General features: G+C 37.8%; 3 protein-coding genes across 3 annotated transcripts in view; 1 reads left to right on the forward strand and 2 right to left on the reverse strand.

Moving 5' to 3' along the window:
* Positions 1–884: 884 nt before the first annotated feature.
* pnkd (PNKD metallo-beta-lactamase domain containing) lies at positions 885–11,020 on the reverse strand. The gene is made up of 9 exons (XM_008403183.3): positions 10,828–11,020; positions 10,532–10,647; positions 9,762–9,874; positions 9,489–9,547; positions 9,185–9,277; positions 8,716–8,879; positions 7,067–7,153; positions 5,995–6,110; positions 885–3,317 (listed from the first exon to the last, which is right to left on the reverse strand). The coding sequence occupies exons 1-9, from the start codon at positions 10,983–10,985 to the stop codon at positions 3,141–3,143; spliced, it is 1,083 nt and encodes a 360-aa protein (XP_008401405.2). The 5' UTR covers positions 10,986–11,020; the 3' UTR covers positions 885–3,140.
* A 14-nt stretch (positions 11,021–11,034) lies between these two features.
* LOC103460835 (protein lifeguard 3-like) lies at positions 11,035–17,406 on the forward strand. Its single transcript, XM_008403164.3, has 12 exons — positions 11,035–11,657; positions 12,588–12,811; positions 12,909–12,976; positions 13,086–13,150; positions 13,254–13,307; positions 13,446–13,496; positions 13,582–13,621; positions 13,768–13,805; positions 14,601–14,688; positions 15,059–15,154; positions 15,286–15,339; positions 16,579–17,406. Exons 2-12 carry the CDS (start codon positions 12,601–12,603, stop codon positions 16,726–16,728), a joined length of 915 nt encoding a protein of 304 aa, XP_008401386.1. The 5' UTR covers positions 11,035–11,657; positions 12,588–12,600; the 3' UTR covers positions 16,729–17,406.
* dars1 (aspartyl-tRNA synthetase 1) overlaps positions 17,096–23,652 on the reverse strand; it is a 43,222-nt gene continuing 36,665 nt past the window's right edge. The window contains exons 12-18 of the mRNA XM_008403174.3: positions 22,288–22,435; positions 19,624–19,770; positions 19,354–19,396; positions 18,966–19,046; positions 17,989–18,100; positions 17,733–17,804; positions 17,096–17,661 (exon numbers count right to left, since the gene is read on the reverse strand). Of these exons, the coding sequence (XP_008401396.1) occupies positions 17,570–17,661; positions 17,733–17,804; positions 17,989–18,100; positions 18,966–19,046; positions 19,354–19,396; positions 19,624–19,770; positions 22,288–22,435 (695 nt within the window). The 3' untranslated portion in view covers positions 17,096–17,569. The remainder of the gene's footprint in view (positions 17,662–17,732; positions 17,805–17,988; positions 18,101–18,965; positions 19,047–19,353; positions 19,397–19,623; positions 19,771–22,287; positions 22,436–23,652) is intronic.

Raw genomic sequence — 23,652 nt, forward strand, 5'->3', positions numbered from 1 at the left:
TAAATACTAAGTTCTTAACATTCAGTTCCAGTGGTTCTGCCTGTTATTGAAGACTAATAACAGGCAGACTAATAACTGATCCAGTTATTTTGGTGATTTTGGTTCTGAAAGATGGCAGATCAAAGCTTTGTCTAAACTTTTCCCATCATATTTCTTATTACCTGTCAGATTAATGAAGGGATTCGAGTAAAAACGAAGCCATAAACCCATTTCCCTTAAATTCTGAGACTGATAAACTCACCCAAAATATTTTCAACATTTATTCCCTCATTAAAGAACATCTTTATATTCTGTAGCAGTAGACTAGAACTAGAACTAGAACGGCATCTTCATAATCTAAATTTCACTTTGATTAAAAAGGAATTGCATATATTAGTTTAATTATTAGTTCCTCTATCTTTAACTGAAGTATTTATTTTAGTGTTTTAATTCAAATGTAATGATTACTGTTCAGGGAATAGGACGATGCATTGCCCTTTTATTTTTCATACGTTTTGAGGCTGTTATTGGTTTATGAACCATAAAAATATTTTGTGGCAAACTCAAGCGGTACATGACTACAACAATGCACAGCTTAAAACATTAAATTCTCTGAGCATTGCAGCATAAATGAAGACATGAAGAAAAGTTTATATTTGATTTTAGTTCATGAATTATTGACATAAACTGCCACTGTTAAGAGATACTTTTATATATACACTGCTGTTTCTACAGGCTCAGATGTATTAAGTTCAGCATTTCTTGTATTGTACATGAGGGATAAAATGACAAAAATCTATTTATTTTCAAACCAATAAATCATAATGAACATCTTATAATTGACAAACATATCTAATTGGAGAACCAGAAAACTCAAGATAAAAAATAAAACACAAACAAAAAGAGGCAATAAAAATATTTATTGAACATTTCTCACAGATATTGATTTGATAGTTTCACACTGTTGTGCCAACAGGGATGTTGCTCCTAAGTAAACCTAGGATGTCAGCTCTTGTCTCAGCATAATTTATCCCCTTAAGGTGTTTCATATTTAGGGTGCAGTGGTCATGAAAGCCAAAGATCCGTACACAGCTTTGTTTCTGGTTGAGATTGGATCAGATAACAGACAACAGTTACATTTCTTTTTAAAGAAAATGCAGTGGTTTTGCTTCGACTCACTTTAAACATAAAATAATCCTCACAAAGAAAGGCAGAAATATAAAATCAGCCCAAGCAGTGATAGGTCCCCAAAGTAGCAGACAAAGTCACTTTAACATGAGAAAAATAAAAATAACATTCAAAAATGTTTGGTTTGACTTATTTGGCCTCAAAATCATACAAATCAACATTCAGTACAGAACTGAATATCGTCTAATGCTTAAGTACAGCATAACTCAACAATTCAATGGCAACAGTTATTCAAGTGGTGTTACAGTAGGTGGTGCTGTTCAAGAGCCATCAACAGAGGTGTTTATATTAGCTGGTTAAAATCAAGAAACCTAGTCTTTAACTTGTGCATTATTATCATCATCAGTCATTCCTGCATTGGTTTGGTGTGGAGTGCTTCAGGTCGTAGCTTAATCAACCTGAAAGCGATAAAAGCTTATATCAATCCTCTTCTGTATAAGTGGTCAATATATATTTTTTTATATGACTTCATACAACCACACATTAAATCTGTACCGCAAAGGTTCAGTACCAAAACTTTTACCATTTCACCCTTATTTTTTAATATAAATAAGTTTGGTCTCTACAGTTTTAAACTGGTAAAGCATTCCTTCAGTCGATACAGTGAAGATTCATCTTTCAAAGAGAAACACTGATCACCATAAAGTTTTTGTTTTTAACTCACCTGGAACATTTAGCTGCAAAACATGTTTGTTTTAACACAAGTCTTCATATTAAATGCAGACTCAACTCTACATGCTGCCGTACAAAACGTTCCCTTCAAAAACAGTTCAGTGGGGTGACAGGATTTAGATCACAATACCTTCACATATTTTTGTTCACATTCGTAAAGTGAAGCATTTTAAGATCTAAAATATTACTTCTGTTTTTTGTGAGAAAAGTAAAAGTATTTTAGTGTTTTTCCTGCAGTTAACAGCAATCAGAGTAACGGGAGGTCAGACGATGAAGGTGGGGAATTTGTGTAGTATGCAAGTCAAGATCCAACACGAGGACTCAAGTGTTTAAAAGTGAAATCACCAGAAAGTTTCAGAAGAACTGAGCACATGCTACCACATGCTCCGCATTTATTGCCACCCCTGGCAAAAATATATACAAAACCTGGAAACTGCAGCTCTTTAACTCCGTCGCCTCTCGTGTCCTCGTCCAGCTTATAGTTTATCCCATTTGTCACAGTTTCTTTGTGCTTCTCTACACTGGGAGGTTTCTGATTCCCGTCTACTGCAGATAAGACACTGACAACTTGTAAATATTTCACACATCCCCTTCTAAAAAACAAAAAAACAAGCTTCCAATGTGGACACAGCTGAAGAGCAAAAAGAAAATATTCGTTGATGAGCACACACTAAAAACGTTTTGCAAGGAAATAGTGGTTTTCCATTTGGCTCAAATCAAACTGTAGAAAAATCCAGACTGTTGCTATAAAAGGGAAAAAATACCAACAAAAAAAAACCCATCATTGGATTTGGTAAATTAAATTCACCATTACTTTTGAAGTTTACATAAAAAAAAACACACACACTTATTCCCAAAATTTTAAGTCAGAGAAACAAACTGCTCTTTAGCTGGACTGCTAAACAAGGCCTGTAACGGAAACTTGTGTATCTTATTATTATTATTATTATTAGCAAAAAATCCTAAGAGTTTTAACTATTTAACAATTCAGAAAGCTAAACTACTTAAAGCACCCATAACAGAAACCTGACTGTACCTACTTGTAAAATGACAAAGAATTATTCCTGAAGGTCTTCACTACGTGTGTTATTATGATACGATAAGATGAACGTGCAATTCTCTAAACAGGAACAAATTTATCACTAAACTACAATCCTGGAGAGAGAAAGTAGGACTACCATGTTACGATTAAATAATAAAGGTGAACTTCCTGTTGGTCACAGATTCAGCTCAAAACGTCTTAATGCCCATTCATAAAGTTTCGAATCACAAATGCTGGTTTGTCCGTTACGTCCTCTGCCTTACTGCCTCCTGTTGAAGAGGTCTTTTTGCTTCCGTAGCTCCTCTAAGACCCGCGCCCTGAACTGGGTCCAGTCTTCGTCCAGGAGCTGCTGGACGCCCAGAGCCTGATGGAGCTCTGCAGAGTGGCTGCGCAGGAAAGGGTTGTACTGCTTCTCCTCCCCGATGGTGGAGGGGCTCTAAAAGTGAAGTGCATGACAAAAACAATCCCATCTCAGAAAGCTCCATTCACTTTGTTCTCTTTTTGGCAGAAAGGAAATGTGTGCAGCAAAGGATTTCTGCAGCTGAAAATTAGCTCAGATTTACATTTGTGGATGTCTGACCCAGTTTGAATACTGCTTTGTGTATTCATACGTTTCTGCAGCTGAAATCTTTGGACCCCGAAGTGACTTAAATATGTAGCTGCAGAACATGTATCCAGGGTATTAAAAATATTTCTGAATTATCATTATTTACCAGAATTCATTCAGCTTTACTGTAACTCCTAGCCAAAGTATTCATAAGGATTTTGTAAAGGCAGAGCCAAACTTTGTGCATCTAGAGTCCTTTGGTGCCCCTTAATTAAATCCAATGCAATTCAGCAAATATGTGGAGGAATGTGTCAAGGAAGCTGCTCAAAGGCTATGATGAATAAATCTTTGTAATGGGTAAATATTATGATCTCTAGAGGTAGACACAAATCAAAATATTTGATGCAATGGAAGTGAAAATTGTGTTCCAAAATGCAAATCTTTAAAAAACATGTACAGGGTGGGCCATAAGTTTCCGTACATAAGAGAATGTAAAATGTGTATTTCTGTTATATTTCAGATACCCAAGAAGATGCGTTTGACAAAAGAGCAAAGAACTGAAATTGTACTGATGGCTGGATGGGGAAGCAGTCGCATGGTTGCACGAAACTTTAACAGAAAACATGGAGCGAGCATCACAACGAGCATCACACACGACACTGTGGCAAAAACTTATTTGCAAGTTTCAGAAAGCTGGAAATGTTGCAGATCAACCACGAAGTTGTCCAAGACGTGCAGCGATTACAGAGTCCCACAAAAATAAAAACAGTTGTCCAATATAAAATGTTTATTTTCTCTATATATGGAAACTTATGGCCCATCTATGCTCAACTTTGTGTTTGTCTGCCACATAAAATCCCTCAAAAATACAATAAAGTTTGCAGCTTTAAAGTGAGAAAAGCTATGAATACGTTTTACATGGCGAACATGCGACTACATGAACATCAGCCACAAACAGAAAACATGAGCAGAGCCTGAATCTCATTAGGCTGCTTCAGAGTCCTGGCGCTGTTCGTACTGGTTCACCATCACTCTGCCATGGCTTAGAGGACACATGGAGACACTGGAGTCTATGCTAATCTTATTAGCAACACCTGGCCTTTCCCTTCCATGAAAAGCCAAAACGCCTGTCTGAAGTCAGATGCGACTTTCTTTTCCAAAAGAAATTCCCGAATCAGGAGCCAGTAACACCTGGAACGGAATACGCTGCCATAAAGCTGCTCTGCTTTGGGATTAGAAATGAGTGAACACTGTCCTCTGATGCCGGGAACCAGCTGTAAAATAGTAGGGATTTTATTTCATGAACAGGAAAATAATGGGCCAATTAGCTTTCACACAATGTCACACCTAATTAAATGTGTTCACGCTTTTCTCCAGTAAGAACTGCCCACTGTGTTGAAAATATGATATAGAAAATCTTTCTATGCGCTGCCTCGTAAAAGTATTCATACAGCTTTATTTTTATTTTTTTTGATACATTTCTGTAACATTACAACCAAAAACTAAAAAACATATATATATTGAGCTCTTATTTTATAATGCAAAGTAGTGCACAACAAAAAGGATTGTTTTCTATATAGAAACATGAAAACTGTGGCATGCATTTGTCCTTTTACTCTGATCTAAAGGCTGGAACGATTCCTCCAATGATTCGAGTTCCTCGATTATTAAATTGATCTGGCTCAAAGCTTCGTTAAATTATGTTTCATCATGTCGCACACAGCGTTCCGGTCAGATTATCGTTTGTGTCGGGCAGGGCTCTCACTTCCGCGTATGAGTCGTTGCTAAATGCTAACTGCATAATGTCAAATTTTCCAGGTTTTTATTGTTTTTTTAGGGGACCAGAAGCGTTTTTGAATTGACTGGTGCGATGCTTGGAATACGACGGCGTTTCTCCTCCCAGAAAGAGAGAGAGGGAGAGAGACAGAGGGAGAGACAATTTTTTCCGATTACTCAATTAATCGTAACAATAATCGATAGAGTAGTCAAATAATAGAATATTCTTTTACAACAGATTTTCCCGCAATAAAATCCAGTTGTTGATTGGATTTTTACTGGAAGCGCTCCTCACAGATGTTTCCTTTTTGAGTCAATTTCCTGATTTGCATCTGATTGGTTGAGTTGTTTTCATCCACCTTGCCCACATTAGAGAAAAATGAAGCAATATGAAATGCAGGTGATCAAATACACAAAAGTTCAGGAGGTACAAACACTTTCGCAACATGCTGTATTCTGGAAAGGGAGGTTGACAAAACTCCGGGAGGTAAAAACTAATGGAACAGCCTCTGCAGTCATGTTGTATTGATAAGAGGTAAAAAGCAATCTAAATTCCAGGTAAGCCCTGAACTGAGAGCGTTTGCCCGGCTGCAGAGTGCATCACAGATGAAGCTCGACAGTAAGCCTGGTCTGTTAGGGGAGGAGGGTTGCAGGAGTGTGCAGACCAGGCTCTGACAGCATGTAAACTGTATGCGGCGATAAGCCTTGTTTCCCGGGTGCAGGACAACGCGAGTCCTTTCTGGGAAGGCGGGCTTGAGGAGCATAACAATGGCAAAAATGTCATTCTCACCGAACAAAGCTTCTGGCCTCGCTGCTGCAGCACCCACTGATATTTGTTCTCTCTGGCGGCGTTGCGTGGCTCGACCTCAGCAGCAAACAGCAGATTGTCCTCTGCATACTCATGACCTGCGGGGTCGTCAGAGGACATGCGAAAAAAAACAAACAAAAAAAACTTACATCGCATATAAACGAGACTTAAAAGCTTTTGGCCGCCAGGGGATTGATGCTGGGCAGTAAGAGGAGGAAACGTTAAGCAAACAATCAGGAACCAGACGTTTACAGAGCTGTGAAGAACTATTTCCAACTTTTGGGATTTTTTGTGTTTTACTTTTTTACTGTCGAAGTTCATGGTTTCATTTAAAATGTGGTTATCAAATATCATTATTAAGGAATATGTGATAAAGTCCGAAACCTAAGAACTGACTGTTACCATGGTAACAGCAGCTGCTGTCGAGTCGTAACATGACTCGACAAAAAAACATACTTTTATCAAATCATACTTTAAATGGTTTACTGTTAAAAACAGGACAAACTGTGGCTCTTTGCTGCTTCACAAACACTTCTGAATGACAACATGAGGGAAATGAATGGATTAACTAAACAGTGTAACTATAATCTGATCGTTTTTCAGCCAAGAACTCAACACTTTTCTAGACTTCTCAACTCATTATGTATGTAGTTTTAAGGATGGACAGAAGAAAACAAAGAAAAAACTAAGACAAGAAAAGAAGGTGGGAAGAACACAAGGAAGGGCATGAGAAGAAAAGAAGGAAAGAAGAATGAAAGGCCACAAAAAAGGCAAGGAAAGAAAAGAACATGAGGAAAGAAGGAAAGAAAAAAAGGACACAAGGAAGGGCAAAAAAGGAAGGAAACGAAAGAAGGCCAGTAAGGACAATAAAAGGAAATAAAGTGTGGAAACAAATACATTTCTAAATATTTATCCAGACCTGGGAAAAGCTGAAATCAAATTCAAGACATTTCCAAACAGTTTATGACTTTACAGGAACTCTTGTTTCCATAGTTTACAATCTGAAGTTTGACAAAAAAGCTTTTCTGTCTGACAGTTGAAGCAGTTTACATACCGGGCCACAGTAAAGTATCGTCACTTAAGGAACCGACTGTGTCCAGAGAGGAGAGCATTGTTATGGCACTGCCCTCGAACATCCTCCCTGGAAACACCAAGTTCAAATCATCATGTTAGAGGAAATGCATGCAGATGTTTATCAAAAAAACAATAATAGGAATATCCTTTATTGTCCCTTAGAGGGAAAATTAACAAAAGCAAATGGTTTTACAACACCATAAGAAAAAAATACAATGATTAGGACAACCTGAAAAAAAAAAACCTAACAGGTAGAGCAAGTGACACCGTTCAAAAATGACAGTAAAGTATTTAGAAATACAAAATCAAAGCCTGCCATTTGCTTTTTTTTCACTTTTATTTCAACAGCCGGCCTGTTTCCAGTTGACCTGAGTTGTTGTGAAATTGACGTTTTTCAGCATTGCACAATCTCCCCTGTTTTCCTTTGACCCATGTCCTAACTTGTTTAATACAAGCTGAGGAAATAATGACGAGTATCACCCAAAGGCAAAAAGAAAACTAATAAAAGAGTGTGCAGGTGAAAAAAAATTAAAAAGCTTTGTCCCCAATTAAATGACAGTTTAAAAGTTTTCTTATAACTTCATGCTAATGAAGACTTTATATCTAAATATAGCATTGACTAACAATCTGGAATGTTTGATGTTGAAAAGATCCGTCTTGGTGTCATTTGCTCAAGGTTCATGGTCTAGTTAAAGTCTCAGTGTCGTTAACATTTGTACAGGAAACCGGTTGGTGTGCAAAAAGCATCTAACGGATGTTTTAAGGATTTGGAGATGCTAAGAAGTCTCTGTTTGCTGCAGTTTTCCCAACAGTGAGCTTTAGAGGTTTACTTTACCTCCATTCCCATCAAGCTCACTGTGTGTGAGAGCAGGACAAACGTGGGACCACTGGAGCCTTGTTAGTCACAGTTCCACTTGTTTTAAAGTTTTTAATTATTGCTCTGACTCTAGATATAAACAAGTTTAGACAAGCAGCTACTTTTTATAGCCAACTTCTGACTTATAAAGACTAAATCGTGTTTTTTCCATTTCTGAAAGTGTCCAACAGAAATATTGTGCCCCCAGGGGAATGGCATGCCATGGATTACAAATTAAAAGTTTCAAGACACTCTGATGTAATTTACGTATAAATGTACAAAGAATTATTGGCTTGCCAGAGTTTTTCAAAACTTTACATTAATTTATGCAAAAAAAAGAAAGAAAAACAGAAAAAAAGAAACACAGTAAGGAAGAAGCGAGGACACAAGTAGAGAAGAAAGGATTGAGGAACCCAAGGACTTGAGGAAGGTAGGAAGGATCTGAGGAAGGAGACAAGTAAATTAAGAAAAAAGGAAAAATAAGGAAAAAAGGACCACAAGGAAAAACTGAAGGAAAACAGCATTTATGCAATGGGATAGAAAATAAAATCTGGAAAAACTATGTTTTTCATACTCATCTTTACTTAAGCAGGTCTAGAAAATAATATTTTTTTTTACTTTATTCAGTGCCAAAAAGTTTGTTAGAACAACTGCAAAGAATCTTCAACTCAAACCAAAAGATGATTAAAGATGATGAAAAAATAAATGTGAAGGCTTTGAACATCTTTAAACAGAAACCAACAAGCATTTATTAAAAAAGATGTGCAACTAACCACATCCTGAGAGGAACACCAGATCCCCAGAGAAGAGGCTGCAGGGGGAACCGACTGCCGCGCCGTCCAGGAGGTAGATTATGTGGCCTACGGTGTGTCCAGGAGTGAACAGGGCCTTAAAGTGCAGCCGGCCCACATTGACTGTGTCTCTGTGTGAGAGTGGGCTGGGAACAATACAAATAAATCAAACTGATGTCCACCAAACTAATGCTGATCACCATTAATGTAATTAGAAAAAAGTAAAAGTCAGAAATAGAAAACAGGAAGTCATTCCTGTTGATGACTATGATTTAAAATCAACCCCCGCAAGATAAACAAAAACAGTTTTCCACTGCGTGATCATTTACTGTGAAGTCAGCTGCTGCTACTGCTTCTGTGAGCGCTGACGGAGGGAACAAGACACGACTCATTACAGTAAAAGGCAAGCTTTGAAAGTGTGTGTGCGCAGCCCGTGCACGCTGGGACTTACTGCGTCAGGCCAGGAATGTTATCAGCTGCGCTTCCGTACACATGACAGGCACTGTGAAGCCTTTTCAGACCTTTGTTGCCCCCGCTGTGGTCCCTGAAAACACAAGAGAAGATAAAGGCCTTTGGGAAACAGCCAGAACCGACACATCTGAAAACAGTTATTTCATTTAGATTCATTTTGTTGCTGAAAATAAGCTTAATATATATATATATATATATATATATATATATATATATATATATATATATATATATATATATATATATCTATAAATGTATGCTTGCGAAAATTACCAGATACTCACCAGTGCTTGTGGGTACATAATATAGCTTCTAACATTGCTCCCTCTTCTTCAAGCACTGTCTGAAAGGTTATAAAGAAACAACATCAACAAAGTGTGCCACTTACATGTAAGCTGGGAGAACAAGCTAATATCAAATGCTTTTACTTTAGCATTTCATCACTGGAGATTTTTACCAGGAACCTGACAAAGTGCACTTCCCACATTTGTCGAGAATACAGCTTCAGGTGTCAAAACACTTCTGCATTAACAAGAAATGACAGTTGGTGTGCTCACCTGAACTGTTTGAGGGTCTGCAGGGTCTACAGCAACTGCGACGCTGGAGGCTGTGTCAACAATAAGGTAGCTGTAGTTGTCAGACAGAACCGAGATGGGAATTATTTTTACACCTGTGGACGAACAGGAAGAAGACAGATCAGAAAACACACAAAACCCATAAATGCATGGTAAATAAGAAGACCTCCCTGCTGAAGCTTACAGAAGAATTTATACCAGCTGAAGCTTTTTACAACTTGTAAACACAAACATTTACACCATAATTCTGAAGAGAAAAATAATAATACAACATTTTGTTCCTCAGCCTGCCTGTATGTTTAGGCTTGTTATTCTGCTGGAAGGTTAACCTTTTTTTTTTAAAGCATCACAGCATGATGCTGCCAACATATATGTTCATGGTTACGTGCAGTTATGCGTAACTTTGCAGTTTAGCACAGGGATCTCTGCAAACTTTACAATTTGGCTATTTAAGCCCACAGTCAAGCTAACAGAACTCGATTAGAGCTGCAAAGTTTTTTTTTTCAGAACCTTTAGAAAAACCTTTTAAAATGTATTAAGATTTGATAGCTACTAGAAAATCCTCTTTGTGAGACTGTCATAGAAAAACAGAGTGACTTCAGTCACATTTGTTGTCAGATTTATGCTAGGAAAATAATTCCTTTTATTTTATGTCAGTCTGTCACATAAAACACTAATAAAATATGCCGCAGTTGTGGTTGCAATGCTAGAAAAATGTGAATAATCCCTGAATGCGCTTCGGTGCTATGTACCGTTCAGCTCCATAGGATGAGTAGTGGAATGCCCAGCAGGATAATTCTCCCTGGCTTTCCTCATTTGCCTCTTGTAGTATATATAACCCAGTCTGGTCCTTGTGTAGAGTGTATACCTGGGGAAAAAACAAGATATTAAATTAACTTTTATAAGCAGTCAATTCATCAGCATGTAAACAAAGTTTTCGGCATCCCGAATTTAAATAAATGTAGGCTTGCTACCAGCAGAAATCAAAACAATACACGTCGCTAAGCTACACAGACAGCAAACTGATAATAACTCAAGTTGTACTAACGCGATTCGGAACAGCGGCTTCTCTGTTCGAGCCATGATCCTGTTCAGCAGCTTCCTGCAAAACTCCAACGTGGTTCGTCGGTACCGAAAAAAGAAGCACAAGAAACAGAAGGAGGATGCAGCGACCAACGATGTCACTATCCAGTCAGGAAGCGCCATAGCCTGCTGTGCGTCGAACTCAACGTGATGACGTCACCGCGATGGGACAGCGTGCCTTTGCGGAATTCATGAGTTCAGCTGCTTGATCAAAATAAGGCGGAGGAAATAAACACAAGAAATGCTAATGTTCATAATTGGAAGCAATAATTCAGTTAAAATAATGAGGGAAAAAGCCGCATGTACATTTACTTTCAATTATACTTGAATTTACAATTTGAGAATAATTGTGTATTTCCTCTGTTTTTGAAGAATCATAAGAACAAGGGTTTTCTTTGCTTTTGTTACATTAAGTTACACATCACTGTGACAAAAATAACAAAACAAATCCACACCCATCACGTGAGTATGTTTAAACTTTTGCCCACAACAGAACTATAATTATGGGAAAAGAATAAGAAGGAAAACATTTTGGAAAAAAGTAAAACTTGAGGTTCAAATTTTGTTCCTTTTTTTTTTCCCATGTTTGTTTTTACATTTCATTGCATTCTGTTTAAGTAAACAGTGAGGGTACCAGGCAGCGTGTGTACCACTTGGCATGCTTTCTGTGAAACAGCAGTGTGAGTTTCAGTGAGCATATCCAGTTACACAGAGGACATGTTCCAACGATGACAGTCAGTAAGCAGAGAGGACGGAGGGGCATTCTGCTCCCATCACAGGCTGAGGCCAACAAAGGTACGTTTCTATTTTTCACATTTATTCAGTAATATTCAGACTAAACTACGACACGATGGGGAGTTTAATTAGAGCCATGTTCTCATATGACCTGTTCTTTTTGTGATAATAATACTGGATTACTAGACTTTTAAAGTTAAGTCATCAATGCAAACCTTAGTTCAAACAATGTGGTTATATTACTGGCTATATAATGCTATCATGTACTCCTAAAAACTAAAACAGCTTGGCTGGAGTTACTTTAAAACTCAGCAGCAAGAATCCTGAAAAGGTTTAAGGTGATCAGAAAATGAACTTTTATGTTTTGGAATCAATATTAAAGTTTTTCTATTAGTTTTTTTTTTTATTTTTTTACTCCCAATATCCTCAAGTTAGTTATCTGAGTTATCTGGAAAGAAGGTTGTCTCAATACTGCTGGTAAGAACTAAAGTTAATCAATTTCTTATTATTGCCCTCATCTTGGTTACAGCCTTCCTGGAGGTCTGAGGGCATCTTAGTGTTAATGTTTTAAAAACTTTTCTCTGTAATATTTGTTATATTAATTAATTTATTCAATTTTTTTTGTTTAATTAAGTTTTATGTTCTTATCTATTTGATTTTATTTGACTTGCTGTTATTTTGGATTTATCACAAATATTTTTGACTAAAATTTATTTTCAAATCACTGTAATTTTTTGAGTTATTTCTTCCATTGTTTTGACTTGTCCAACCGTAATAAAACAGAATTTATTTACTAAAGTAGACATTTTTAACTTTTTTTCTCATGTCAGTCTGTTTTAACATGTGCAATGCAGTTTCTATTCCACTTATTTGTATGGGGATTGCTCTACAAGCACACAGTAATCCTCACCAGAGTATTTTTTCTCTGATCAGCATACAGTCATTAGCAATAAATGCATCTCATATAATTCTGTTAACTTCCTTTTTAAGGTGGTCCAGAAAAATGTCTTCCAAAACCGATTCTCCTCCATCCTATGAGGACGCCCTGAAGGATCCTAAGTGTAATAATTACCCCTTCCTGACACAACATGGCGCCCCTCTGCCCCCTCCTCCATCCTACAGCCCCAGTCCCGGCATGTGTCCAGGTCCCGGCTTCCCTCCGCCTGCCATGCCCATCTCCACTCTGTCAGCAGGACTGTCTGCGTCCAGCCCAGGTTCCCAGGAGCTTACACCGACTTTCATCACTCACTTCTATTGAATTCAGATTAACTTCTGAAGCTTAAATTGCCTTTTTTTTGTGCAATTCTGCAGGAGAAATGGATGACTTTTTCAGCAACCAGTGGGAAAGCACGTCCATTCGACACGCCTTCATCAGAAAAGTAAGGACTTTCTTTTCTTCTCTTTGCCAGAGTCAGGGACTCAGACTGTTCCTCTGTTGTCCAGTGTGCCAGTAATCACTGTTAATCTGACCTCCATGTCTGTGGACAGGTTTACTTGATTTTGACTGTGCAGCTTGCGTTCACCTTTGCAGTCGTCGGTGTCTTTACGTTTGTGTAAGTCTCCCTGTTCAGTCCAATAGAACACCACTTCTATCTGTTTAGTGCGGCTGAATAAAAGAAAGCATTGCTGGTGACCCTGTTGTCTGTGGTTTCACAGTGACCCAGTGAAGATGTTTGTCACCCAATACCCAGCAATCTACTGGGCTTCTTTGTGAGTTTACTTTCCATCAACAGTGACTAAACGTTTAACAAAAATGTCTAATTTTATTGTAAAAAAAAGCAAAATAAACTTTTATAACATTTGACAGTCAGCCAAGCAGAACCACATTCCTGATTTATTTCTCCATAGCGCTGTTTTCTTTTTGGTGTATTGCATTCTCATCTGCTGCAAAGGGCCAAGGTAAAGCAAGGATCATTTCCAGATAATCAGAAATTATTCTGGGTTTTAAAAGACGTCACATTATTTTCCTTCGTTTTCTGTGTAGGAGGCGTTTTCCATTGAATCTGGTGCTGCTGGGAATATTTGTAAGTATTTATCCTGAATCTGAAGCCAAAAGCTGGGTGAGGAGTTAGGGCTTGAGCCAAAGACTGGCAGCAAGTAAAGATGAAAGAATAAAGCAAAGCTGTTAATTATAAAAAAAAAACACATCTTGTCGTGTTTTATCTTGCAGACTGTTGCCCTGTCTTATATGGCTGGAACAGTTTCAAGGTTTGTTTTTGAACACCTGAATGCACTGCACAAGTCTTTTCTTTACGCTCTGTCAGGTTATAGACACAAACTTCAATGTGTTTTATTAAAAAAGACCAACACAAAGTAGAAGAAGTAAAAATCTTGGACGTTTGCTGCGTCATGCATCTGCATTCAGTTTTTCTCAATCAGTGCTTTGGAGGAACCACATTTTTTTCGCGGTTACCATCCTTTGGGTGTATGTTATGCCCAGTTTGCACCAGCAGGTTTGCCAAATGTTGTTTTAAAAATGACTCAAGCTCAAACTGAATGGAGAGTGTCTGTCGATAGCAGTTTCCAGTGATTCCCTTTAGCGTTAGCCCAATTTAACACATGGATTTATTTATGTGCTGATCTAAATCATTCTGTTGTTGGTCAGGTTGGAAGCTCCTTAACATCTCCAGGGTTGTTTTTCTTTTAACCTGCTTTGTTCCAGGATTGCCTTGAATTGAACTCCCTCCATCAACTGTGATTAGCTCTTTCAGTCTGAAAAGCATGCCCACATCACCATTCTGCCACTACCATGTGTCACAGTGATGTTGGTTCAGGGTGATGCAGTGCTTTGCATGTATGTTAAAAAGCTTCAGTTTCATTAGTTCCTTTGAATTTTAGCTAGAGTTATTAAATAAAATTAAGATTCTTATTTGTAATAAAATTGGAAAACAAATAATCTTCTGTTTTCTGCCACATAAAATCCAAATAAAATGCTCTGAAGTTTGTGGTTGAAACATGGTAAAGTGTTATCCTATTTCAATCTGTATATTTCTGTTTTTCCAGCTATTATGAAACCAAAGCGGTGATAATCGCCATGGGAATAACAGGCGTAGTGTGCATAGCCGTGACAGTCTTCTGCTTCCAGACGAAGGTATCTGAAAACGGTTCTTCTGCTGCAGCTCAGCCGCCTGTGGCTTGTCAGAGGATGTCTTTGTTGTCGGTGTAAAATAACTCCTTTGTCTCACATTACAATGGGGCACTGAGCTCCTTTAAATATTTATAACATTTTGGGATAAGATGTGAATCCCATCTGATGCAACTCCAGATACATAAGTTACATGTTTTGGCCAGCACATGGCACATCCAGCCAACTTTCTTTTTTTTTTTTTTTTCTTTATTGCAACTCCACTGAGAAACCTAAAAAGAAAGGAAAAAAATACATTTTCACTGCTCCTTTATGTGTGGCTTGAAGCATGTTCTGCCTCCCTTTCATCCTTTTAATGACTTGTTTCTAATCACAGGTGGACTTCACCTCCTGCGGGGGATTTCTCTGCATAGCTGCTGTTTTGCTCATGATCATTGGGATTGTTACATCCATCGTGCTCTCCTTCCAATATGTGAGGACTCTTTGGTCAAGGCCTTTAATATATTCTTGCTTCTCTGTGTGAGCTTCAGCGGCAGCTCAACAGGGGTGTGCATGTGTGACCAATTTTCACATTTAGAGAGCCTTTTCTATGTCACTCAACAGGTCCCCTGGCTGCACATGCTCTATGCTGCAATCGGAGCCGTCGTTTACACTCTGGTGAGTGAACGCCGGCATAATTTCAAATCATTTCAGCTTTGTGTTTCTATATTGTTCTGCAAGAAAAGGCCAATTGATTTCAAGCTATATTGAGAAGAGGTAAATAGCATGTTTGTCGTTTTTATAGGAATTGCAGCAGAGTGCAACTGTATTTTTATGCAATGTATGATTTCCAAATAACCAGAATTTCTCAGAGTATCAGTGCTTATTGATGAACCTGGTGATCAGTGTTTATAACTGTGCTTGAATAGGATTTATGGCTTGGTGAAGCGTAAAGTTTATTATACTGGGATTCTGTGGGATAAAACAGCACAAAGTAGCAAAAGCCAGAATGTAAGAAAGGGGGATAATTTGTTTTACAATGTTCTTACTTTGTAGAACCAACATTTCCAGACTTCAATGGGTTTTGGAAATGGAATAAATTTTATTCCGCGCTCTAAATGCTCTGGGTTAAAGCGTATCTTAAGTGCATGTTCCCCTCTGACAACGTTTTACCATTTTCTCCTTTAATTTTTCACCAAATCTCCATGACCGTAGGTCATTCCTAATGATAAACCCTGACTCTTTGTCAGAGGTTCAGTTCCTCCAGCTAAGAGGCCTTTACTTCAGGACAAATTGTGACAAACCCACTGGATTGATTGACAGGTGGCGTCAGGTCAATTGCTGTTACACATCTTTCGGGTCATGTCCCTTCCAGTTCCGCCCGTTGTTCTTTGTAAAATACCTCAAACTCAGTGAGACTGGATGGACAGTGTCCGAAGAGTAAATTTTACATTCCATCAGAAATTTTCTGTAAAGTTTTGCTCTGGACTTTATCTGAGACATTCTAACACCAGGATATCTAAACTTTTTCATTGTAGTTCTGTCTGGCATGACGACGATCCTAAACAATGTGTCAAATATTTCACAGTGTCTAACTGTTAGACTCTAACAGTTTTCTCTAGGATTTCCCTGTATTTAGCATCATCCATCTTCTCTGTCCATTTTTGAAGAAAAGCAAAGTTATTGTGCTTAGATTGAGCCGGTTTTGCAGCATAGGTTCTTGTTCTCAGAAATGTTCAAATATGCTTTATAAGCTAATCCCGTTTGAAACTTCTCCACAACTTAATGCCTGATCTGTCTGCTGTTTCTTAGTCTTCTTGATCATTAAGGTTCCCTAAAACACGAGACCCACACTGAAACAACATGTCAACACTAAAACGTTTCAGATGTGAAACTTGTTTTCTCCTCTTTTCTTAGTTTTTAGTCTACAACACTCAGCTTCTCATCGGGAATCGGGAGCTGGCCATCAGCCCAGAGGAGTACATCTACGGCGCGCTCTCTCTCTACGTCGATATCGTTCACATCTTCCTCTTCATCCTGCAAGTCAGCGGAGCGGCAACCGAGTAAAGCAATCACCCAGCAACATTTTATCAGTAAATCCTGAATGTACAGAGTATTTTGGGGAGCAACGTCACATGTATGCATGCGCACCAATCAAAAAAAAAGTTTTTTTTGTGTAAATGTTATATAAACTTTATTATAGTTTTATGTATGTTTGTAACACTGAAGCACTTTGATGCTCACTTTGGAGCAGGGATGGAAACTGGAGGCTTTAGCCAAGTATGAGTGAGGAAATGCACTTAAGCTTTAATATTTATAATGCAACATTTATGTACACAAAACAAACATGTATCTGAATTATTAATCCTTTCAAATCTAATTATTATTTTGGTAATTTATGTCCTTCCAGCTCCCAGGAAGAAACAAAAACAGGTTTTTTCTTTAATTAACCATTTTTATTTCTCATTAATTACTTATAAAACACATTTAGTTACAGGCAAACTGTTGAAAACCACAATCATCATACTTAATGTTGGTGCTGGTAATACAAAGGACTCTGATTTGTGTTCCAGTTGTTTAAACCACATAATTAACCCTTAGAAAACCCTTGTTAATTAGAAGATTAATCACACGTGTGCAGCCTCCTCTGGGAGTGTTCTGGCCCATTCCTTCCCTCTTCAACCCGTCTGTTTTTAGTTGTTAGAAAACTATGCACACAAATCAATAAAGTACCTTCTATTACAACTGCTTCATTCTTCTTCGCGATTAACTTCTATCAGCCTGTTAGAAACGGGGTGGCGCTCTATCCCCCTCATTGCCCCCTTTCTGGATTGTGGATTAGTTGTAATCTCCGTCACCTACAGCTTTGAGTCCGGTTGGTATGGGATTCTTCCACAAGGCGCTGTGCTCAGGGTGTGAGACGTTTGGGGTCACGGGGGAACATGGAGGTCTGACGCACGTTGTGGAGACCCAGGTACAGCATGCAGACTCTCTCCAGACCTGAGAGGGAGGACGGGTTGGTAACTCACCAGATTCAAGTTTCCAGTAGAAAAGATTAAAAAGCTTCTTACCAATCCCTCCTCCACCATGTGGGGGCGCTCCATATCGGAATGAGTCGATGTATGACTTTATCTTCTCCAGATCTACAATCATCAGAAAAAAAAACTGAATTGTTACAAAGTAGCACATTAAACATTTTGCTTTTTTCTCCATAAACACTCTCAATCCTTTAGACGTTCTGTTATTGTAGTACCTGCCACTCGTCTGCAGAGGGAGACAAATCCTTTCAAATACATTCTGTGAATGCGTTTTAAGCTTGCTTCTTACCGATCTGATGATGCAGAGCCCGTTCGGTCAGCAGCTGAGGGTCGTGGACTCTCTGAGCCCCAGACAGGATCTCCTCTCCTCTCATGAACATGTCGTAAGAGTTGGAGTATTTCTGGTTGGAAGAAAAACCAGGAAAGAATCATATTATCTGTTAACTAGCATAAAATGTTTACACTAAGTATACAAGGTCTTACATGGAGATAAGTAAACAACTTTCTGAATGTTAATTAGGGTTAAATGAGTCTTTATACCTCAACCTGCTTCACAGTTTCACTACAAACTATGGTGTTGTTTATGCAGACTTTATATGATGCATCAACTTATCATATTACATAATCGTGAAGTGAAATCAAAGTGGATTTTTTTTTTTCCCCAACCAAAACCCCCCTGAAAATTTCAGAGTTCATCCACTCTGAGTCAATAATATGTAAAACAACCTTTGACTATAGTTGGAGCATTTCGTCAGTTCTTTCCACAGACAGAAGCATTTTGCATGAAGGGAAAAACAAAGTTACATTTTGATCTCACATGTCCAGAGCACCTTTGCTCCGTTTCTTTCAACAACTACAATCCATTTACCATTCCAGTATAAAAGGACAGATTGGTGCCAGGTGTGAATAATGGATGTCAAATTTTTAAAATTTTCTTTGTATATAAAATAATTAGCATTTAAAAAAAAAAATCCTTTCCATTTCCTGATATTTTGTTTTTCTGTCAGTAACTCCTCATGAAAATAAGTTAGTGGTTATAAAATAGCAACATATGAACATTTTAAGGGTTATTAATACTTTTACAAGAAACATTTCACTAAAATAGTTTTTTAAAAGTGAGAAAATAGTAATTTTTTTAATTTATGGAGCTGAAGAGATTTGCCAGAAAACTTCCCTCTAAAAATGTTTGGAAGCAGATTTATCATTACATATTTTTGCTTTTTAGATGGTAAGTGTTTCAGTGTTTTGTGTAGATGAGAAACTCACAGGGTTGTTTGGATCCGGCATCGTGTAAAAAGGTCTAACAGCCAGTGGGTACTTGTCCAGCACGTAAAAGTCAGTATCATACTGAGGAAAAGTAAAAATAAAAACAACGGATATTAATAAGAGCACAAAAGTGAAGCAACTAGTTCACTTTTTGAGCACTTTTGTTTTTGGATTTAAATGTGGCAGTGGCCAGCGGCTCCAGTCCTGCAACTTTTGGATGCCTACCTGCTCCAGCAAGCCAGAATTAAATGACTTTATTAACTCCTCGGCAAGTTTAGCAAACGTCTCATCATTAACTGTTCATGTGATTCAGGTGTGTTGGAGCGCGGATGCACCCAAAAAGGTTGCAGGACGGAGGCCTTCGAGGACTGGATTAAACTGTACGAACCTTTTCCTTGACCAGACGGCCCAGCAGCTTCTCATTAGGAGTGCTGCGGAATAACAAAACACGTTTTATTTACCATCAGCAAAAACTTTCACACAGCTTTCAAATTCTTTCATTTCCTGCTCAACAAGAAAAAGTTCAGGAGAACTGGTCTTATCACGAGAATTACATAAACACAGAGTTCCTTAAACATATCCTGACTTCTGTATTTTCAAATGAAACCATATGACAAAACATGGCGTCCCGTGCAGAGGGTGTGTGACGTAACCTGACCTCAGGTCATCTTCGTCTCCCATCTCCACTCCGGCCTCGCGCAGCATGGCCAAGGCCTCAGTGTATTCCAGCCGCAGGGTGGGCTCCAGGAATTTAAACGGCTCGCTGGGGAACTGCTTGCTCACCGTCTGAATCTCGGTCTGGAAGCTGGTGCAGAAAAACCAGCAGACAGTTTTCATTTCACTAGTCACTGATTTTCAAAGGTTTAACATGCAATATATAACGCAGGAATAAATTAGGTTGTTCTCATCACATTAAAAGAAAACAACATTTTCAGTAGACTTTGCAGTTTTAGCACACCTCATGCTTTTCTTTATCATCAAATTGAAACACTGCACATCACTCTGAACACACAATCTCCATGGCTTAAATGGTACTGGTAGCATCAGGCTGGAGGGATGGTGCTACTCCAGCATGGTTCAGCCCCAAGATTTTACTTTTTATAAGCATTTGTTTGAGTAAAATGAACATTGTTCTTTTATTCTATGAACTGCTGACAACATGTCTCCAAAAGTCCAAGCAAAAATTCTGTATTTATTTGCAGAAAATGAGAAATGGTCAAAATATTTGAGGTACTTTCAGACCTCAAATGATGCACAGAAAACAAGTTCATATTCGTTTATAAACAGCAACATTACTAATGTTTTAACTCAGGAAGAGTTCAGAAATCAATATTTGGTGGAATAACCAGGAGGTTTTCAATGGGGTTCAGTGAGGTGGGCTCTTAAGTTTTTCCAGAGGTCTATGTTAGATTTATAGCCGAAAAGGTTTCAGCAATGAGTAGTTCAACATCGTACTGACTAAAAAGAGCTGAATGGAAATGAATAAGTATACAACAACAAGAAAAACATATATTTTTTCCTTCTATTTCTCTTTAATACCCTGGTTTGTAATAGTTTTTCCACATAAAGGCTGTGGCTGTAATGTCACAACATGTGAAAAACTCCAAAGGTTCTCAAAGTTTTTACAAGGGATTGTAAATAAATGAAAATCCCTCACTATTTCCATAGAAGCAGAAAACATGAATCAGATGCTAACCGTTATATCTCTAATAAAGAATCTTTATTAAATTATTTCTAAACAGCATGTGATGACTGATGTTTCCAGAGAACAACAGTCATGAGTTGTTCTAGAGTTGGAGCGAGCGCTCAAAATAAACACACACGTCAAAGGAAAGAGTCTGGGAAGTCATGAGAACAGAAGTAGCAAACTGGACTGAGGAGAGAAAAGAGGAACGACAGTCATAAGGTAAAACAAACCAACAAAGACGACTTGAACTGTTAGTCGGTATGTAACCCTGATAGAGCCGACTTTCCCTGGACAGATGCTTCAATCTGTAATTCATGAAGTGGGACTTTATTGTTTATTGTGTTCTTTTTTTTGACTGCACCAGATTTATGTGTGTGATATTTACTCTATCATTTGGCCAACTGCTTCTTGCTGCACTGATTTCCACCACTAGGAGGCAGTAAAGCCACATCATATGGATCAAATTACACTGTGCAACAACTGTGGCTTAACATGATAATTTTGATCTGTTTGTCTTCTAAATCATCTTTTGTTTTAGCTTAACAAATAAAACACACAAAAAAAATAGAAACAATCATTTTCATGCATGAATGAAAAATGATTAAACTCATTTTGAAAAGAGGCCAAGAGAAACTGGGTTTTATTTATTATTTATAATTGTAATCCAAAGAAACATGAAGTCATGGATTATTAAAAGGTTTTCAAAAATCTGATCAGTCCAATCAAAATCACAGTAAGAAATCTGACAGGAATGGTTAGGGGTGCCGGTGCATATGACCCCGGTCACGATGCCTTTTATTTTGCAAAGTGCACCAGTCCCTCCTGCAGCGAAACCTCCAGACAGCATGATGTTGGCTATCGTCTTCCTTCACAGTTCAGAAGATGGTTAAACCAAACCAAACCCTTCCAGAATGGTATGATGGCTGGACATTTCCATGGTGTTTATACTTGGAAAAAACTGTTGAAACTAATGGCTGTGGCCCCTTCAGGTATCTGGGATTGTTGATTTTTTAATTTCCCATTAAGTCACAGATGGCAGAATGTTGAATAAATCTCCATGTCTTCATTTAACCCAAATGTTGTGAATTATTCAATTTACAAAGCTTTAGTATCTTCTCCTGGCCTTTTATCAAATTGCTTAAAGGGTCCTTAGTGTATATAAACGTTTGAATTTGAACAAAAAAAATGGTATTTAATACATAGGAATAATTTTGGTAATCCTCACTGACCTAAAACAAGAAATGTTTAGCCTGATGTAATATAGAGATGAAAAATGTTTTCTTTTAATATACTTTTATACATTATATGTGAATGTACGTTTTCATCTGTTTTCTTAATGTTTAAAAAAGATATTTTTCTTAGTTTCTTCTGATTTATAAAGTAAAGATACAAGAGAGTCGATACTCCGTTGTGAAAACAAATAATAAAATATTTAAGCAAACATGTAAAATTTATTAACCCAGTTTTCTGTTGTGTTCAGGTTTCTGCTCATACAAAAACATTATGAATAAAAACTAGCATTATGTATAATCTTTGGACATGAATAAACAACGTTTTCATCACTTCTCAGCACATTGGTTACCTTCTAAAGCATGTCTAACTGTGACTTGGTATCTATCCTGTCTGGCTTCTTACTTGTCTCTCAGGCCCTTGAATATCTGCACCATGGTGTCAGTGATGGAGTCAATCACTTCGTGGTAGTGGTAGTTGAAGGCCATCTCAATATCCAGACCCACAAACTCAGTCAGGTGACGGTGAGTGTTGGAGTCCTCTGCCCTGAAAACTGAACGTTGGAACTTTAACGTCAGGGTCAAAAGAAGTTCATGAGAAACAGAAACATGTCATTATGTTAAAAGTGACAGAACTAACTTGCAACCTGACTGGATCTTAAGGAAGAAGAGGGTAAAGTAAATGTGGATTAAGAGTTATGTTAATTTTTTATTTACTTAGGTACAACTGAAACTAGTGGATAATTATTAAAGGAAACAAAAATTTTTCTTTTTTTTTGCAAATATAAATTTTTAAAGTGTGATATGCAGTTCCTGAGTAAATAGTTTACAAAACCATCTCTTGCTACAGATCCAGCTGAGAGTTGTGTGTGCCAAGTCTCTACTGGACTTTAGAGACTTAAATTAAATCGGCTCAAACTAACAAATCAGAACCAGCATCTCTGGATTATTCAAAAAAAAAAAAAAAGAAAAAAAAAGAAAAGAAACCACACAGTATAATGCTGACAACACCATGTTTTATGGTGATGGTATGTTCAATGTAATCTGCTGTAATAATTTTCAGTCAAACAAAGTTTTTAGCATGTAGGCCAAAATGTCCAGCTGTTGTCTCATCTGACCAGAGCATCTTTTTACATGTTTGATGGTTTAAGGAAAAACTTTATGGCTTTCTTTCAACAATGTCCTGTTTTTTTCCCCCCTTTCTTCCATGAAGGCCAGAATAGTGGAGTGCTCAGCTAATTGTTCTGTTGAGAGATTGTTTTTCAAATCCACTTGAGCTCTTCTGAAGTTCCTCCTTGCTTCTTCTCTGATTAATAGTCTGCATAATATTTAGCAAACAGGATTTTCTTGAACTTTTTAACAACTTGATATCAGTTGTCCTAAGGATCATGTTCCTTGGTCCTCATGATGCTGTTTGTTCACTAATGTTCACAAATAAAACAACTTGCATAACTGAAAGTGAAAACGTTTAAAGGGAATAAAGACTTTTACAAGGTACTGCATCGTGACAGTGGAGATAAATCTCCAACAAGCTCATTTCCTCCACATACTGGAGTTGGACCTTTTTTCCTCTTGCTTCTTTTCCAAAGCGCACCATAGATGTAGGGGCTAAAGCTGAACAAAGCTGAGCTTCTGACCATTTAGATATTTGAGCACATTTGACCTCACTTCTTCATACCGAATCAGTCCTGAGCCTGCATGACTGTAACTACGGCAACAGCAGCGAGAAGCAGTAATGATCTGGAGCCCTTTGATTCCTCAGGTGCGGCCG

The sequence above is a fragment of the Poecilia reticulata genome, chromosome 2, assembly GCF_904066995.2.
Source record: "Poecilia reticulata chromosome 2, P_reticulata-male-v2, whole genome shotgun sequence".
Classification (NCBI taxonomy): Eukaryota; Metazoa; Chordata; class Actinopteri; order Cyprinodontiformes; family Poeciliidae; genus Poecilia; species Poecilia reticulata.

Bases quoted from the DNA above. Each gene is read 5' to 3' on its own strand.
- pnkd (XM_008403183.3), bottom strand. From the start codon at position 10,985: ATGGCGCTTCCTGACTGGATAGTGACATCGTTGGTCGCTGCATCCTCC. The intron at 9,548-9,761 runs GTGAGCACACCA...ATAACCTTTCAG, and splicing joins CAGACCCTCAAACAGTTCAG to ACAGTGCTTGAAGAAGAGGG. The intron at 8,880-9,184 runs GTAAGTCCCAGC...TATTGTTCCCAG, and splicing joins AACATTCCTGGCCTGACGCA to CCCACTCTCACACAGAGACA.
- LOC103460835 (XM_008403164.3), top strand. From the start codon at position 12,601: ATGTCTTCCAAAACCGATTCTCCTCCATCCTATGAGGACGCCCTGAAG. The intron at 12,812-12,908 runs GTTCCCAGGAGC...GCAATTCTGCAG, and splicing joins ACTGTCTGCGTCCAGCCCAG to GAGAAATGGATGACTTTTTC. The intron at 15,340-16,578 runs GTGAGTGAACGC...CTCTTTTCTTAG, and splicing joins GAGCCGTCGTTTACACTCTG to TTTTTAGTCTACAACACTCA.